Source organism: Lepisma saccharinum, chromosome 4 (assembly GCF_977018435.1).
Source record: "Lepisma saccharinum chromosome 4, izLepSacc3.1, whole genome shotgun sequence".
In the NCBI taxonomy this organism is placed as follows: Eukaryota; Metazoa; Arthropoda; class Insecta; order Zygentoma; family Lepismatidae; genus Lepisma; species Lepisma saccharinum.
The window spans coordinates 53509199-53527419 of NC_139232.1; the positions used below are offsets into that span (position 1 = coordinate 53509199).

An 18221-nucleotide genomic window follows, 5' to 3' on the forward strand; every position below is an offset into this window, starting at 1 on the left:
ACTACTACCTTGACTGACAAAAGCTTTGATTTTGTCCAGTTCCTGCAAGAAATCGCATCGGAGCAAATGTTTGAAGTGACGTATGTCGACATAGAAGAGAGGTCTTTGTCAGGTATGCTTGCATAGTTTTCATTTAAACCAAACCATGACTCTAAAATATAGTTGTTGTTTTTTTTATTGAATAATATTGTGCGAGCAAGCGATAGACCCAGTACAAACACAAAATGATTTCCCAGGAACTATTTGTATTTTTTATTATTTACATCTCTTTTCCTTCTGTCAGGATCACTTGTAATGATGAAAATGAATGGTGTATGGATGGGCAAAGAAAGCCATGCATCCAACTAAGATAATCTATGGAATGTGATCTTAAAACATTTAATTTATTAATTAACACAAGATTGGATTAAAAATCTATTAGAAACTGATAACAGCGTGAATATGCAATACATTCTAATATTATGGTCAACTCGACCATATTGCTGCAGATTTTTAATTTGGCTACCAGTAGTGCAAAAATTTATAATGGCATGTTTATTATTTTGAATTAATGATACACATGATGCACATGTGTGTACTTGTTATTAAAAGAAAAGGTAATTGAAATTTCTCTAAGTGAACTTGAAATATTAAAAAAGAACTGAATTTAATAATTGAGACACCAGGTGAAAATTTTCAGGTGCCCTGTATTCTTCTCCACCTGATTATAAATATTTGTTGCAGTTAAACTAGAAGTAGAAATACAGTTTAAAAAACTGAAATAGAAAGACAGAAATTATAATATGCCTGCTTTACTCATAATTCACACCTTGGACTCTTGGTTTTGTAGCAGACATTGCTAACGGTGCTGTCACTCAAAAGGTTTCCCAGGAAATTTAATCATTGGCAGCTCCTACTCGTGGTTCAGGTTTGATTCTCAGTATAGACCCAGCTCCATAAGGTCAGAGGAAGTATACTTATGATGAAAATCAGGGTAACGTATTTTTTGTATTTTTGTTCTTTTCTGCCAGTTTTGTGTAATCACAGTAATTCTGCCAGTTTTGTGTAATCACAGTGATGGAGAAAAGTGATGTTTAGATAAAATTGAAGGAACACTAGTAAAGAACACCTATGCCTAGGCTGGGACACAAGCCTGGGAACTTTACGGGAGAGATCGAAAGTCAACCACTTAAAGTGTTCAGGCACAATCGACAGCAGACTAAAGTCAAAATTGGTGTTAGTAACTGTGATGTAACGAACCATCAGTTTAGCACATTGAAAATATGATGGCATGCATTTGTGTTGAAGATAGGATCAATTAATGATATTAAGATGTGCGTGGTTGTGTTCGAGCTTGCCTGTTTATTAAGAATTTTTTTAAATTTTAAGAGACTTTCTTCTGCATACCAAAACTCCAATTTTTCTTTTGATTGTACATACCCAGTAAAACTCTGCTTTTATGTTCATGGATTCTACATTTCCCCACATTACACATTTAATCTTCATAGTATCAATAAAGCAAAATGTTACAAAATTTTCCTGAATTTTACATTTTCCCACCTTTAAGTTTCTCACCTTTGTTCCATGAAGAACGTAAAATCAAGTTTTCACTGTATTTGCTTTGCATTTGAAAGGACGAAAAGAAAGGAAAAATTGTTGAAATATTGCATTGATAAAATTATCAGGAAATTTACCAATATTGACTGATAACTATCAGAATGTTCTAACATGAATTTATGCCCAGGCTGCAAAATATCATCCATAACCATTTCATTTTGTCTGAAGAGTATTACACCTACTTCTTTCAATTTTGATTTTATACAAGATCCAGACATAAAAATAGGTCACCATGCATAGAACTCAAGACATGCAAAAGTTGTCAACACTGCGTTTATGAACAATATTGCCATCTGTGGGGAAGGAGAGAAGCGCAGTGACATCTCGCACTAGTTTATTTATTGCGAAGGAATTGAGAGTAGTGATACATGTATTCCTCCAACATCAGAATAGAGGCAAAGAAAGAAGAGCAGAAAGTTGTGGTTCATTTTATGACTGCTGATGGGGATGGAGGACGAAAAATTCATCCTCGCATGTCTGTTGTATATGGTGAGCATGCCATGTTATGTCCACATATACTGGAGTGGCATAAGAGATTCCGAGATGGATGCATGTCACTGCAAGACGATCTGCACCCAGGACAGGCCCATCACTCCATTACTCCTGATGTTATTGCACAAGTTGATGGCCTTATCCAGATAAACCGATGGATCACAGGAAGAACTGTTGGGGCTAAGCCATAGCTCCATACACACCATTATCAAAGATACCTACAGTTCTGAAAAATTGCACACGATGGGCTCCACATTAGATAATGGAGAAACAAAAGACTCCAAGACTGGCTGCATCTCTGGGTCACCTGCAGTAGTATCATGAGGAAGGGTATGCATTTCTGTCCTGTATCGTCACAATATGAAATGTGATGCCACCTTTTGAACCCAAGAACAAAAGGCAAAGCCAACAGTGGAAACATGTGGAAGAAGAAGAAGTCCAGAGCTTTACACAAAAGTTACAGGAAAGTCATGATGACCTCCTTCAACTGAGTTTGTCAACTATCTCGAGGCTTAATCATGAGGTGCTGTGAAGACACTTTGCACAAACTAAGGTATGCCATTAAGTTAAAATGCCCTGGAATGCTATCAAACGGCACCATCTTTTTTCCACGACAATAACCAGCACCGACACTTCCAATCGGGTGAGGGATTCTCTTCATGGATTTGACTGGGAAACACTTCAGCATCCTCTCTGCAGCCCACATCTTTCCCTATGGGATTTTCTTATTTTTGGCAAGCTGAAGAGAGAGAATCATCCACATAGGTTTCACTGGGACAAGGACGTATGCTACCGGATAAGGTTGCGGATCTGTCAGCAGCTGACAAGCTTCTACAAGAATGGAATTGACTGTCATGTCTCTCAGTGGGATAAATGTGTTAAGGCTCATTCCACAGTCACGTATGTGACAAACATACCTTTGCATACTGACACAAATAATGATAAGTATTGAGATGAAACCTATTTTACTGTATACATTAGAATGTTATTAACAGTAAATAACATCAGCTAATATTACTTACATGAAATTTAGAAATTTCTCATTTCCGTGTTGCACAATTTAATGGTAAATCCTATTAATTTCGAAGATCCTCTGTCTTCATTCACTAAGGGTACGGGGTCTGGAGCACAAATGGTACCGCGTCACTGCTTTATTTGTTCCCAGGTCGGTAGTTGCAATTTCTCCCATTCGGCGGCACTGGCGTGTGTATCCTCGTTTGCATCGTCTGCTTCCTGTTGTCAGGTGTTGCTGCCGGGTGGTGGTTGAGGGGCTGGGCCATGCTGCTCACTGCGGTGCAGATCCTGTTCCCCATGTGGCTGGAGAGGATCGAGTATGTGCACCGCATCTTTTCCTTTTCTGGTCAGGGATCTTTTTGAGGATGGGGTGCCAAGTAGGGTGTGCCTGTCCATTGTCCAGGTTAAGTGCTGGTTTTTGTTGGATGATAGCATGGGTTTCTTTGACAGTGTTTTCTATGACAGAGCCGGTTGGATGAAGTATGGATATGGAGGAGATGGTGTGGTTTGTGGAGAGGAGGTGTTGAGGAAGGCCTGATTTTGGTGAGTTTTTTTGGCATCATTTACATGTTCATTAATCGGTTCGCGGATAGTGCGGATGGTTCTATCAATGGTGGTGTTGTGGCATTGGCATGTGGCCTTGTAGACACCAGGGGATACAAGTTTGGGTAGGTAGTATCACTTGAAATTGGGTAGTGCTCTTCCGATTTTGGAATACGAGCGTAATATCAGGAAAATACAAGAAACCCGGCAAGCGGACATAGCATTCCTCAAGACATGCAGGAACATTAAAGTGACCCCGAAATTCCTCAAGTGGAAAACCCCTGCCAATAGCTATAGTGCTAAAAAGGTCGTGTTCAATGCCGAAAAACGGGCAATAAGTTCAGTGATCAGTGATAAACATCGTGAAAAAGCATCACTCCAAAAAACATGTGCTTCCCTCCGTGACTACATAAAACCGAGAATCAAACATTACCTTCATGCTGGGAACATCAGAAAACAGATAAAAATAATCCTAACAGAAATTACCAACCTGCCACCTCACCAGCGAACCACAGCACCCTCGCCAGCACCATAATCAACCTCACTGTGCTGACAGAATTCCACTCCCTCCTCCAACACGGCCTCAAATTCAACCTCCTGAGTGACTCCCCCCACCCTAGACTTAATCTGCTCTGCTGAAAAAAACACATTTGCAACGAAATCTAACCTAGATGCCGAGTATGTACGCCTTACGTGTGCATCCATCATCCTCTGCCAACACGCCCAACCTACTGGCAAACATAAACCCACAGTGCATAGTAAACTAAGGAACACAACACAGGAATTCTGAAAGTGGCTACAGGATAACAATTGTTGGTGCATAAAATCGGACAAAAAGGGTAATCAATATGTCATAATGGGAAAAATGACAAAATGCATGCAAAACTAAACTCTGAAGGCTACAAAAATCTGAAACATGACCCCACAAGCAGATACAATACAGCCATCTGCCGAGCCGTAGAGAACTGTACACTCCTCCAAGAAAGTGAAAGTAAGAAATTAATCAACACCCACCCCAGCCTTCCCTGTGCATAGGACATACCCAAAACTCATAAACCGGGAACTCCTCTAAGAATCATAGTGGCCAGGTTCAATCAACCCAGTATTCACCTGACCAAATGGCTCCTCCAGAACTGACTGCTCACAGTGACAAACTTACCTGCTGCCTAAAGAACAGCCTTGAAGCAAAAAAAAATTGTCACCTCCTTCGTCAAAGCCAACAACTGTAAAGTAGCCAGCATCGACTTAGTGCATATGTACTCCTCCATTCCAATTACCCTTGTACTTGACTCTACCAGAACATGGCTCCTCAGCAATGGCACACCCCCATTTGTAACAGATGAAATCTGCAGCCTCCTACAAGCTTGCCTCACCAACAACTACTTCCAGTTCGAAGACAGTTTCTTACACCAGACAGGAGGTCTAGCGATGGGCAACCCCCTTTCCGCACCCCTATCCAACATTGTACTGCGTGTGGCAGAGAACTCAATATTCACCCAACCAGAGTTTGCTCATATAAGATACAGAAGATATGCCGATGACACCCTAGTCATTTACAAACAGGAAGAGGACTTAAACCATCTCCTAACTGCCCTCAACAACATACATCCTAACATAAATTTTAACGTTGAAAAGGAAGAAAATAACTGCCTCAACTTTCTCGACCTAAGCATCCAACGACACCAAGACAAATTCATCACGTCTGTATACAGGAAACCTTGTTCGGGCACCCAGTACATCCATGCCAAATCCAACTACCAACCAGAACAGAAAGCTGGAGAATGGATGAACTTCTACAGAAGAGCCTTCACACACACAGCTGCACAGAAGACAACCTCCATGATGAAATAGCATGCATAACTGAAATAGGACTAAACAGCGGTTACACCGAATGCCAGCTATCCATGTGGTGTGCAAAACCAGAAGCCCAGCACAGACACCCACGAGACAGATAACCCGAACCAAAATCCTAAAACCAAATCGATCGCTTTTCCATACCACCCCACCACATCAGGCAAATTTGCCAAGGACCTCAAACCCTTCAACATCCGACTGGCACACAAAACTATATCCCAAATCGGAAGAGCACTACCCAATTTCAAGAGATACTACCTACCCAAACTTGCATCCCCTGGTGTCTACAAGGCCACATGCCAATGCCACAACACCTACATTGGCAGAACCATCCGCACTGTCCAAGAACGGATTAATGAACACATAAATGATGCCATAAAAGACACACCAAAATCAGGCCTTCCTCAACACCACCTCTCCACAAACCACACCATCTCCTTCATATCCATGCTTCACCCAACCGGCTCTGCCATAGAAAACACTGTCAAAGAAACCCATGCTATCATCCAACAAAAAACAGCACTTAACCTGGACAATGGAGAGGCACACCCGACTTGGCACCCCATCCTCATAAAGATCCCTGACCAGAAAAAGAAAAGGTGCGGTGTGCTTACTTGACCCCCCTCCAGCATGCGGGGAACAGGATCTGCACCGCAGCGAGCAGCACAATCCAGCCCCCCAACCACCACCCGGCAACGCCACCTGACAACATGATACACATGCCAGCACCGCCATCCGGGAACAAACAAAGCAGTGACGCTCCAGATGCCATACCCGTAGTGAATGAAATCAGAGGATCTTCGAAATTAATAGGATTTAACCATTAAATTATGCAATGCGGAATAAGAAATTTCTAAATTTCAAGTAAGTAACTTTAAACCGTGTTTACCGCATCCATCATGAATTCAGATAATATATTACATTGAATGTTTGACCATTTTGAATTGCTTTTTTATAATGGTCTTGGTCTTGTATGTGACAAAAAATAGAAGTTACATTTCACATAATTTCTTTAATTTCTTCTTCTTCAAAATTCTGCAAATTATGCAAAGCAATATGCATTTTGAATTTTTTTTATAAAATACTAGATGACTAAAAAAATATCACTTTTCAAAATTAACAGATTTCTATTTACATTTTTTAATGTAGTACAATTGTGCCAGTCATGTATGTGACAGGCAATCCGGTTTGTGACACTGTGTGAGAATACATGGATTTTGGTTACATGGCAAACTCTTGATATTAATTTTACTTAACTGAGAATGAAATACCATAATTCCACGATAATTAGGGAATCTTTGAATTATATCATTCAGTTGTATGGTGACCATCATTTTCTTGATATCTATGAAGTACATTCGAACTGTTTCTTAACGAAATATTTGAAATTGAAATACATTTTGTAGCAGATGATGACTGATGATTCAATATTGTGAACTACTTTGACAATCACAGCATGGAATGTCTGTTGTGCAGGTAGAATCTCGCAACTCAAAGATGATGAGAATGAGTTTTGCAGGGAAATGTCTGGTCACCATCATCATCATCATCCTTTGCCGTTTCCTGCCTCTGGTTGGGTCAGCATAGAAGTCAAGCCTCTCCATTGTTTCCTGGGCTTCCACCAGGTGTTCCAATCTCTTCTCTTCTCCTAACACTCTCCGCTATCTGTTCTTTCCACAGACATCTTGGTCTCCCCCCTTGGCCTTATTCCCACTCCTTGTGCATGGTAAGCTCTTCCTGGTAGTCTTTCTGCATCTATCCTTTTCATGTGTCCGAACCATCTCATCTGTGCCTAATCTATCCTGTCCTGAAGCTTCACCACCACCACTGTCTGTCGGATCTCCTCATTCTTTATTCTATCCCTTCTAGTCTTCCCCAATATAGTCCTTAAAAATTTCATCTCCACTGCCTGCATCTTTCTTTTGTCTCTCTCTGTCATTGTCCAAGTCTCTGCTCCATACATAGTTATTGTCCATAGTGTGTGTTATATATTACCTACTTGCATTTCATAGTACATCCCTGTTCCATATTAATCTTCGAACGCTTTGATATAGTCCACCACCCATTTGTCCTCTTCTGTTTACCTCCTCATCTATTCTTCCACTTCTCTCAATTATGCTTCCTATATATTTGAAGCTCTCCACTACCCTCAACTCTTCAGTGTCCATCTTTATTCTTGGTTCATTTCTGGCTCTGTTGTTGTTATCAGCACCTCACTCTTTTCTGCACTGAATTTCATCCCTGCTCTTCTGATTTCCTCATTCCAACTATCAAGCTGTCTCTGTACTTCTTCTTCCCTGTTCCCCCATATTACTAAGTAATCAGCAAACAACAGGGCCTTCATCTCCTCCTTTCCTATCTTCATCTCCACCTCTTCGTTAATTGCATCCATTGTAATTGTGAAGAGCAGTGGGGAAAGAGCACTTCCCTGTTTTAGTCCCAATACTTGTACTGAACCACTCTGTTCTTCCCACTGGTGTCTTCACACTGCCCTGGTTGGCCTTGTATGTGCTCTACACTCTGCACACTATCTTTTCCTCCCTTTCTTAGAGCCTTCCAAATCTTTGTTCTGTCCATGCTATTGTATGCCTTTTCTATATCTAGGAATGCTATAATCAAATCATTTCCATACTCATAATGCCTTTCCTGCATTTGCCTAATGGTGAATATCAGATCTACTGTTGATCTGCCTCTTCTAAATCCATACTGTTCCTCTCTCATGTTCAGCTCTGTTACTTCCCTCATTCTTTTCTCTAATATTTGTTCATACACATTTGCTGAGTGGCACATAAGTGTTATTCCTCTGTAGTTTTTACATTCCTTTCTGTCCCCCTTCTTGAATATGGGAACTATTAGTCCCTTTGTCCAATCTCTTGCCACACTGTTTACAACACACTGTACAGCCACTGCACACCAATCACTCCTGCTCCTAGTATCATTTCCACTGGCACTTCATCTACTCCAGGTGCTACCTCTCTTCATTCTCTTCAAAGCTTCCTCTACTTCTTTCCATGTGAGATTAACTTTTTCCTCCCTCTTTTCTTTTTCCTTCACTTCTTCATGTTCCTTTCCTTTTTTCGTGTTTAGCAATTTCTCGAAATGATTTCTCCACATTCTCCATATTTCATCCTCTTCTACAAGGTCTCCCCTTTCATCCCATAGCTTACAGCTGTCTCCTTTTTCTCTTTTCCTTTCTCTCACAATACTTTCTTGTTCCCATCTACATCTTCTTCTAGCATTTGGCCCATTCTTCCATCCACTTTCTTCTTTCCTCCTTTACTACTGTTCTTGCCTCTTTCTTCTTTTCCACATACTCTTTTCATGCATTTTGTGATTTAACTTTAAACCATTTTCTAAATGCATCATTTTTGTTTTTCACTGCCTCTCTAGTTCTTTCATTCCACCATGGTGTTTCTTTCTTTTCTTGCTTGTCCTTCCACGTACCTTTTCAGCTGCATCTACTAATTTTGTTTTAAATCTTGTCCATTCTGTTTCTACTCCTTTGGGTTCATCTCTTGGCACTTTTGTTCGTGATATTTCTTGATATTTCTCTTTTATCATCTTATCCTTCAATTTCCACACTCTTATCCTTCTCTCTTGTTCCTCCATTCTATCTTTTACTTTCCATCTCCTCACATCTCCTACTGTCTAAGTTCTCGCTGGGTATTACTTTAATGTTGTTCATTTTCTTCTTTACTTCCTTGTTTACCAATATATAATCTATTACAGACTTTTGTTCATGATTCCAACTGTATCTTGTAATCTTACGGCTGTCATATTTCTTCTTAAACCAGCTATTACCTACTAACAGTCAGTTTCTCTTGCCAAAGTCCAGTAGCCTCCTTCCCTCCTCATTCCTCTGTCCCCATCCATCTGCTCCAAGTACTTCCGTATACCTAGGGACACAAATTTATGGTAAATAAAAACTGAGGAGAGCGGTAAATAAAATGTTAGATCAGCGGTGAAAAAAAAATTGCACACACTTTTTCATTATGAGAGGAAACAACATACTAAAGAGCTATAAATTGATAAACTACTTCATTTTTATATACTGTACACATGCACAAGTACTTTGCTGTCCAACCAAAAAGAAAACATCGACACAGAATCACTTCATTTCTAAATTGCATATCTCAAGTGATTTATTCATTGTATGTATTTAAAGGATATCCTTGCTGTCCAACAAATAAAATAATCACTACTGCACATACACAAACACATGTTGAAAATCACATGATGATAAACAAAATTCATTCATGACTGAACACAAATTACACCAATGTCTCCCTTGATGTGTGGGAACAGACTAATCTTATCGCTGCTACAGCTAGCAAGTTCAATTAAACTGGAAGTTGAGTAGACATTCGGGGGAAGAAAGGAATGCAGTTTGACAGGGAGCGAAGTTTTCGAACTGAGATTATGTGCATGGGAAATCCCAATTTGCAGCGTCTTCCTGATGTGATCGAAGATAAAACGTTCTTCAGCTACAAGTGGTAGGAAACTTTAGACAAACGTTTCGTTACAAATCGACAGTTTGCGCGCACAACCTCGATTGCCGGTTTTTGCGTGTTTTCCACTTAATTTGATGATATTTCACGGTTATTTCGCGAAAAAGAGTTCATTTCGTGGAAAAGCACACATTTCGCATTACTTCGCGAATAAAACTCATGAATATTTCATTATTGGGGGTGTAGTTACGTGCAGAATGTTCAAAATTGCATCTTTTTTTCACATTTCGCGATTTCGCGCATCGCGAAAATTCAGTGTCCCTACGTATACCCTTTCCTGTCTCTTCCCATTTGTGCATTAAAATCACCCATCACAATTTGCCATTCCTTTCCTACGTGTCCTTCCAAGTCTTCTTCAAATTTTTCTTTCTCCTCCCTTGTACATCCTGTTTGTGGGGCATACACTTGAATTATTTCTATTACTTTCCCTCTTACATTCATTTTTAGTTTTATAATTCTGTCATTTACCCTTTCTACTTCCTCACTTATTCCACTTCTGACTACAAATCCAACCCCAATTCGTCTGCCCTCTTCAGTTCCTGCCCAGTGCAGTTTATAGTCTTTCCTCAATTTCATTTCTCCTCTTCCTCTCCATTTCGGTTCGCTCATTCCAAGGATGTCGATCCCTCTTCTCTCCATTAGATCCACAATTTCTTCAGTCCTTCCTATCAGTGTTCCAATATTCAATGTGTCCCTATTTATAGCCCGTGTCGTCTCCAATTTCCAGTCCAGCTTGCTTTTTTTTAACTCGAATTTTTTGTTTTCGGCTGTCGGCTAATTGGGCCTGTCACAGCCTCCTGCACCTGAGTGGTGGGGCTGCCACCTGTGGGTTCTCAGGTACACCCTTGTTTTCTGTCAGGGTTCCAACTCCCTTAGCCTTTCTGGATCCTTCCAGGCCCACAAGGCAGTGGGGGCGAACACTTTTATCGTGGTGTTTATTCACCATGTCACAAGGCTGTCGATGGGTATCTGTGGTATTTGCTGAGTATATCCATGCTGCTGGCTAAGTAAGGCTTATCGGGACTGGGCCCACAGTTTAAAGTGTGATCTGAACCACTATGTGCCTCCACTGGGAATTGTCCCCGGACCCCTTGATAACAAGGCAACGGCGCTACCACTGCGCCATTGTGAAGGCCTACAGAGGTTGTTTCCTATCTATGGTGACGATTTCAAACTGCACCTACTTAAGAGAAACCATGTTGCCACCGTCGAGAGTTCTTTATTTGGTGGTCCTGCATCTTGGTGATTGCCCGAAAGCAAAGTTTCCACTGTAGGAGACTGGCACGAAGTGTAGTCATGTCCAGCCTCAGCCACTCCTCCTGACAGGCTTTCCATAGCCCTTCAATGGTACGGGGTCTTCTCTGAGACAAGGCTCGTTTCAGTAGGCTGAAGGCGCAAAAGTCCATCAGTGAGGCATCAGGTGACTGGAATGTCTGTGAAAGGAATGTCACGAATTCCAGTTTCAGCTAGCAATTTTTTTTGGAGGAAGGGGTGGGTTGAGCAAGATGTGTGACTTGACACCTTGTTTTGAGCTTATGAACATGCCCTTTGAGCCGCTTTTCCAAACCCAAATCATGGTGAATGATGGTGTGCACTGTCTTCAGTGATGTTTGTAGCCGGTTCGCGATACTTCTCTGTGTGGCTGGATTCTCCCTGATGACGAGCGCCCGGACATCCCAAATTGTAGCTGGTGTGCGGCTAGTGGCAGGCCGTGGGTTGGCCTGTTTCTGCCCCATAAGAATCATCCCACGCCTCATCTTACCTGCCCCTTTCAACACCCGTGATATGCCATGTTTGGACACAGTGAATCCACGCTCCTTGCATGGTTTTATAATTGGCACTATCACTGTAGTTTACGTTGGAAAGTGCAGATATGTAACCCTCCCAATATGCACTTATTTTCGGCAGCATTCTTCCTGATACGCACTGACTACGTTGGAAAGTGCAGATATGTAACCCTCCCAATATGCACTGATTTTCGGTGGCATTCTTCCCAATACGCACTGACCACACCTGTCACGCACAGTCAACGGTCCAACTTGCCTACACGACTGGCAGCTTCCTTCTCTTCCCGCTTGGTGGTGCTGCAAGAGGTTTGCAATTTCGTCACCGTAGATCGGAAACAACCTCTGTATATTCACTATTGTCACTGCCACTGTTAGAAAATAAAATGCACTATTCTAGTCATTAATATCACCATAATAACAGTGTCACATACCTGTCTCAGGTCACAAACCTGACCATTGTCACATATATGACCACTATAAATTGTAATATTAATTAATTAATTTTTTTGTATATTTTGACAACCTTCCATGATTGCTTTTAGGAGATTTAGATTTGAACCATGTAGTGTGGAGAGGGAAAAAACCTGTGAAGGATCATGTTTGTGACATCGGAAAACCTGCACACTAATATCTGATACCCAGAACACCCATAGTTTTGTAATGGTGTAGTATCATAGAGTATATATCTAAAATGAAGAATACATATATAATTAACACTTCAAGTGCTGAATAGGTGGAATAGGATAACGGGAGCTGGATCATATTTCACTACAAGATTTCTGAACAGCTACACAACATTTGAAATATGCAATTGATGCCAATATTTGATCTTCTGGGGTTAAAATAAAGTTGACTTCCAGAAAGATCACATATTTTAAAATATAATAAAGTGTTTGCCACTTTTATTCAATGAAAAAAGATTTGGCACCTTGGTTTAAAATTTTGTGGAATGAGCCTTAAGAGTTATGGAGATTACTTTTGAGGTAATACATTTTCTATGAAACTTTTTGGTGGCTAACCAGTTTTCATTTGACTGCTCCTTATACATAAACCCTTGGAATGTAATAATAATCAAGAAAATTGTGACTGAACTTTTAAAGTAATAAAGAAAGATTTATCCATTGTTTACGTGCAACGCTAATTTAATGATTGATTCCGTGGTAAATTTATTAACGTTGTTATTAGTTTCACTTATGATTCATCTCGATCAGTATAACCTCATTTTACTTTGGATACTTTAAAACTGCAAAATTCCTAACGTTTTTGTTGCTGTGCCTTAACAAAGCAATTGTTTTCTAATTTCAGGCAAATGCCAGTGTCTGGTGCAGCTGTCCACTCTACCTGTTGCTGTGTGCTATGGAACTGGGAGCTCCTCTAAAGATGCACAAGCGGAAGCTGCGCAGAATGCCCTGGAGTATCTGAAAATCATGACCAAGAAGTGATTCCTTTAAGAGCTGCTGTGTAACCTAGTGTGTGACAGTACCTTACAACTGGAAAGAGAGCGTATCTGTGATTGACAGCTAATTGATTTGCCGTAAATTAGGACAGCATCAAAATGAATTAGTACAACAATTATCCTTAAAAACTTTTGTATATTTTTATTTGATTTGTTAATGAAATATTGTGTCCTCTTCAGTTTAGCAGAAGATACATTTTATAGAATGATTATTTAAATACATGTTATATTTTTAAAATTTTCTTTATGATTGTGCAGAAATGTATAGGCACTTGTTGTTTTGTATGTAAACATGGCTGAACTAAACAGGTACATTCTCTTTTGGTTGGCACAGTAGGTTTTCAGCAAAGTAAGGAATTCATTTTGTTTCAGATACCGTGTAGTGCTTTTACAGCACTGAGGTTATCTGTGGTGTTGCTGTGGTATGAGGTCGGGTCATTCTATCCAGCAAGCACACATCCAATCTGAAAGAGAAGTAAACAATACTTCTGTCCTAGGAAGGCGAGTGTAGGAAATCAGAAATAGTTTTGTTGCTGCATCTGTATAAAAAGTCTTTCTGCTTGTTTTGTGTTAGCACTTGATCATTAACATTTTTTGGCCCCACATTTTTATTGACCTAATGCCTGAGGAGGCAGGTTGTGTTTGTGCAGTATTTGTTGAGACTGATTTTCTCTTTCTGCAGTAGATATGTTTGGTAAAGTCAGTCTGATGCTTACAATGATCAGTTCATTAAATTGTACCATTCGTTCTGTTTGAGCGCTTAAATCTGTTATTTTTTTGGAAATAAGTGAGCAGAAACATGTATTTTTTTAAAATAGATTTGAAAAGTTGCAGTGTTTTGTTTATAAGTCCACTTTAATAATACATGGGTTGGAGATTTAATAGTGGCAACTATTTATTTACAAATGATACAGAAGAGATACCACTATGAAACTTTTTCAGCCCTTCGATGTAGTCACCAGCATTGTGTACAAACCGTTGCCAGCAATGTCGAAGTTGTATTATACCTGTAGCAGCGCCTGTTGTGTTGATTCGAATGGAACGCTCTATTGTCTGAAGAATCGGAAGTGAATACCCTTCATCAAGTCACAGAGGCTTAAGTCCGGGAAGTAAGGGGGATGGTAGAGCACCTGCCAACCCCATCAAGCTAACAAATCAGTCACAGGTTGCGCTACGTGCACCTGGGCACTGTCCTGCAAAATGATGGGAGGATTCAGCAGAAGTGTCGCCCTTTCTTTCCCAACACAGCTCACAGGCAATGCAGATTCCCCGTACGCATCATAAAGACCTTGATGACACTGCCATACTGTATGGCTGCGACCACATTCAATCTTTATCCAACTCCGCTGTGCCTGCTTTGAAAACATTGTTGTGACTACACAGATTTGGACCGCCAACTCCAACGATATTCTATTCCTCTAGTCACTACGCATGCGGCTAGTGTTGGAAAGAAATATACCATTTACGGAGGGGGGGGGGGGGGGGGTAGGATAGGTATCAAACTAACATGTGGTATAAGAGAAGCACTGGGTTCATTTCATGGCATATATACAGAAGTGTTAAACCTCCAACCCACATAGATTGTCTAATCGGGACTGGACCTACACTTTAAAGTGAGATCCAAACCACTGTACAGTGTTCCTCCACTGGATATCGAACTCGATTTGAAATGATGCTCTTGATGTTTACACTATAATGTAGTGGGCAGCTCATAATTACATCTACTTTCACCATACTATGGCAGTCTTTCATAAGATAAAATTAGTAACACAACGTGAGCATCTTGCAAGTTAAAGAATGTACTTTGAGGAATATGGCTATGCGAGTGTTTCTTCTTATATTAATGCATTGTATACATAAGTCTCGCACTTCCTTCTTCAGCGAAGTTTCCCGTGTTTGAGTCCCGGCCAGTTCATGGATGTTCTTTGTGAATGACACTTCAGCAGTTTTACCTAATAAGCATCCATCCTCATTGTGATTAGCCACAAGTGGCAGAAAAGTTATGCAAGATAACCAAATCAATCAAATCAAAATCATATTTTTTTTAGACCTTTTAGAATTACTGATTTTGCATTAAGGTTTGGAGAAGGGAGTGTGAGACCTGAAACTTAACCAAAGAAATGGTTTCTTTGTGCTTGTAAAACTGCAATTAGAAACCAGAAAACCTGGAAGTACTGTTTCAACTTTGTTCAAGAGTAATGACTGTTACTTTTCCTCAGTTCAAGTACACAAGAATGTATACTTTTTGTTAACCTTCTACCAAAAAATGAGTGCAGATATGGATTTCACTAATAAACTTAGTGAGTTTGCTTATGTTTAAGTAAACACTGGAAGATTGTCGTAGTGAAAATTGAAAGATTGCAGTGACCCAAAATCTATATTTTCATTGTATTAAATATTTAAAAACTCAATGTGCTATGCAACAAAATATTATTATTACTGCCCAGAGCTACAGTTTCTCACATTGTAAATTCTTTAGACACAGGCTCCTGAAGAATATACGTGGGTCGTTCAATATATAAGTTTCCGTATGATGTAAAAAAAAATATTTTTAAGATACATTAGAAAACTATACATACATGTGTAGGAGGATCCTTCCTCACTTCTCCACATAATCCCCATGGAGATTCAGGCATTTGTCCCACCGTTGCACCAATTTGTCCATACCCTTTGCAAGAACATCAGGGCTCTGGCTATTGAGCACTATTCTCACGTTACGATTCACTTCTTCATCTGTTTCGAAACGGTAACCTTGCAATTCAGACTTTAACACCGGAGAAAGATGGAAATCACTCGGTGCTAAATCGGGGCTGTATGGAGGGTGGGGCAGCCGTTCCCACCCCAATTCTTCAATTTTGTGTTGTGTTTGCACTGCTGAGTGGGGGCGAGCGTTTGTCGAGAAGAATGACACCAGCTGACAGGAGACCTGGTCGCTTATGTTGAATTGCATTTTTCAGTTTATCTAATGTTTGACAATAACGGTCAGCATTAATTATTCTTCCTCGTTCCAAAAAGTCCATAAGCAGAATGCCCTTAACATCCATGCTTCTGAACTCCTTATGACGTGAGCCCACGTTTTCTGAACAAGCATTTACTTTTGGCCCTTGACCGCATGCACCTTCACGTCTGATAACGAATGGATTATTGTTCCTTGTAGACGAAGGATGGCACTTGTCAACCATGTGCTTCTTTTTAATGGCATTGCTTTATACAATATTTTATAGCACAGGGAAACTTATATATTGAACGTCCCTAGTATAATCTAAGCCCTGATACGAAGCAATTCCATCCTGAATTGTAACTCTTCAAATTTTAAGGTTGCATAAACGGGTAAAATGGACAAGAACTCTCACTTAATTAGTTCCATTACCATTTCTATGCATAACTATGGCACTGATAATGCATTTTTCTTGCATTTGTTAACTTTTTTTTTTCATGCGAGCCATGAAGTCCATTCTGAGGTACAAAATAGGTAAATGTAGTAGAATTGTGTTGATTCAGATACTTCCCATTTCTTTCACTTCAAGACTTCTACATTGCATTAGTAATAGGCTTAACCACCATAAGAATGCCAATTGTGCTGTTAATGTTACTTTCCTGTGCATTTGCGACTTATGCCGACAGGAGATAATTTGATGTATTCCAGCACAGACATTCTCTATGTGTGTATGTGTGTGTCTCTTTTTATAATTGGAGTGTGCTTACTGTATAGAATGGCCCACAAATTGCACTTAATGTATTACTGATTATTACAAGCTATACTTTGCATAGAACTAGTGGAATTTTCCATTTAATATTACATTTTTAAACACCAGTGTATGTTCTTTTATTGTGTAATGTAATCAGCCTAACTGCTAAGAATTACAAAAAAGAAAGAATTTTTGACAAAAACAATGCATAATCTCTTGAAAGGATTATGCTATCTGTGTAGATTAGGTATTATTCTTCATCCCCTCTAGGAAAATGGGCATTATTTTAATGCAAAGTATAGATGTTGTAGCATAAGAATGGAGATTCCATTTCGAAGTTGAATATTGCAAGGTGAGAGGTTCTGACAGTAACATATAATCTGTGTTTCATTGTGAGTTACCTCTGGTAGAAAGTTTAGTAATTATTGTTTAAAAGTGTTCCGTGATTGTGCTTAAAATTTACATTTCAGTAACTGTTTGTGTATGTTGATGGCTCATGAAAGAATTGGCTCTGGTCTTTTTATTTTACATGGTTGGCACTTCGCAGTATTTACTCGTGTGGAAATTGTTTTGTTGTGAGCAGTTTTGCAAGTTTCCCCAAGGGACACTTGAATTAAGTGGAAGAAGAGTAGCTTTGCAACATTTAAATTTCTGCCAAAAGAAGTATTTGGCTTACGTCATAATATTGTACAGTGCAGTGCTAAAAGTGCTTCATGCTGTTTTATTATGTATTAGTATTTGTATATATAGGTTTTCCACATGAATTCTTTTTATATTGTAATTGACATCCCAAAAATATAAATGGGAAATAAAATAGGATAATTTTCTGATAATAATATCAGTGAATGACAAGTATTGTTTTAATTATGCTAATTTTGTTTGATCTGGTTTTGCTAACAAATGAATTAATGAGATTGCTGATTGTTTTTTTTTATTATTATTGCATTTGTGTGATGCTCACAATATTTGATTGTGTAGTGAAAAACCTTACAGTTTTTCATTGTTGAATATAACGGATGTTGTGTACAAATTAACATAGAGCTAGCAGTATTAATCAGATAAATGTGATTGTAACCTATCACCTCGCAGTAAACAACTAATGGTTCTCCAATAATTACTAAACAGATTTTCATTAGAATTGTCTGTGAATGAAATAAAAGTGGAGGAATAATGACTGTTATGTCACAGTCTGAAGTATTAAGTGTTTGTTGTCACCAGGTGTTGTATGTTCACTGCTGCTATGAACAGAAATAATATTTATTATATATATAGATATTTTGAA

The 18221-nt window shown here is 39.4% G+C and overlaps 1 protein-coding gene across 4 annotated transcripts in view; it reads left to right on the plus strand.

Annotated features, from left to right (window-relative positions):
• Positions 1–14730, plus strand: part of loqs (double-stranded RNA-binding domain-containing protein loquacious) — a 51015-nt gene extending 36285 nt beyond the window's left edge. For all 4 annotated transcript variants that reach the window (XM_083120514.1, XM_083120517.1, XM_083120516.1 and 1 more), the window contains 2 exons: positions 1–112; positions 13100–14730. In XM_083120514.1, coding sequence (XP_082976640.1) covers positions 1–112; positions 13100–13236 — 249 coding nt within the window. In that variant the 3' untranslated portion in view covers positions 13237–14730. The remainder of the gene's footprint in view (positions 113–13099) is intronic.
• The last annotated feature ends 3491 nt before the right edge of the window (positions 14731–18221 follow it).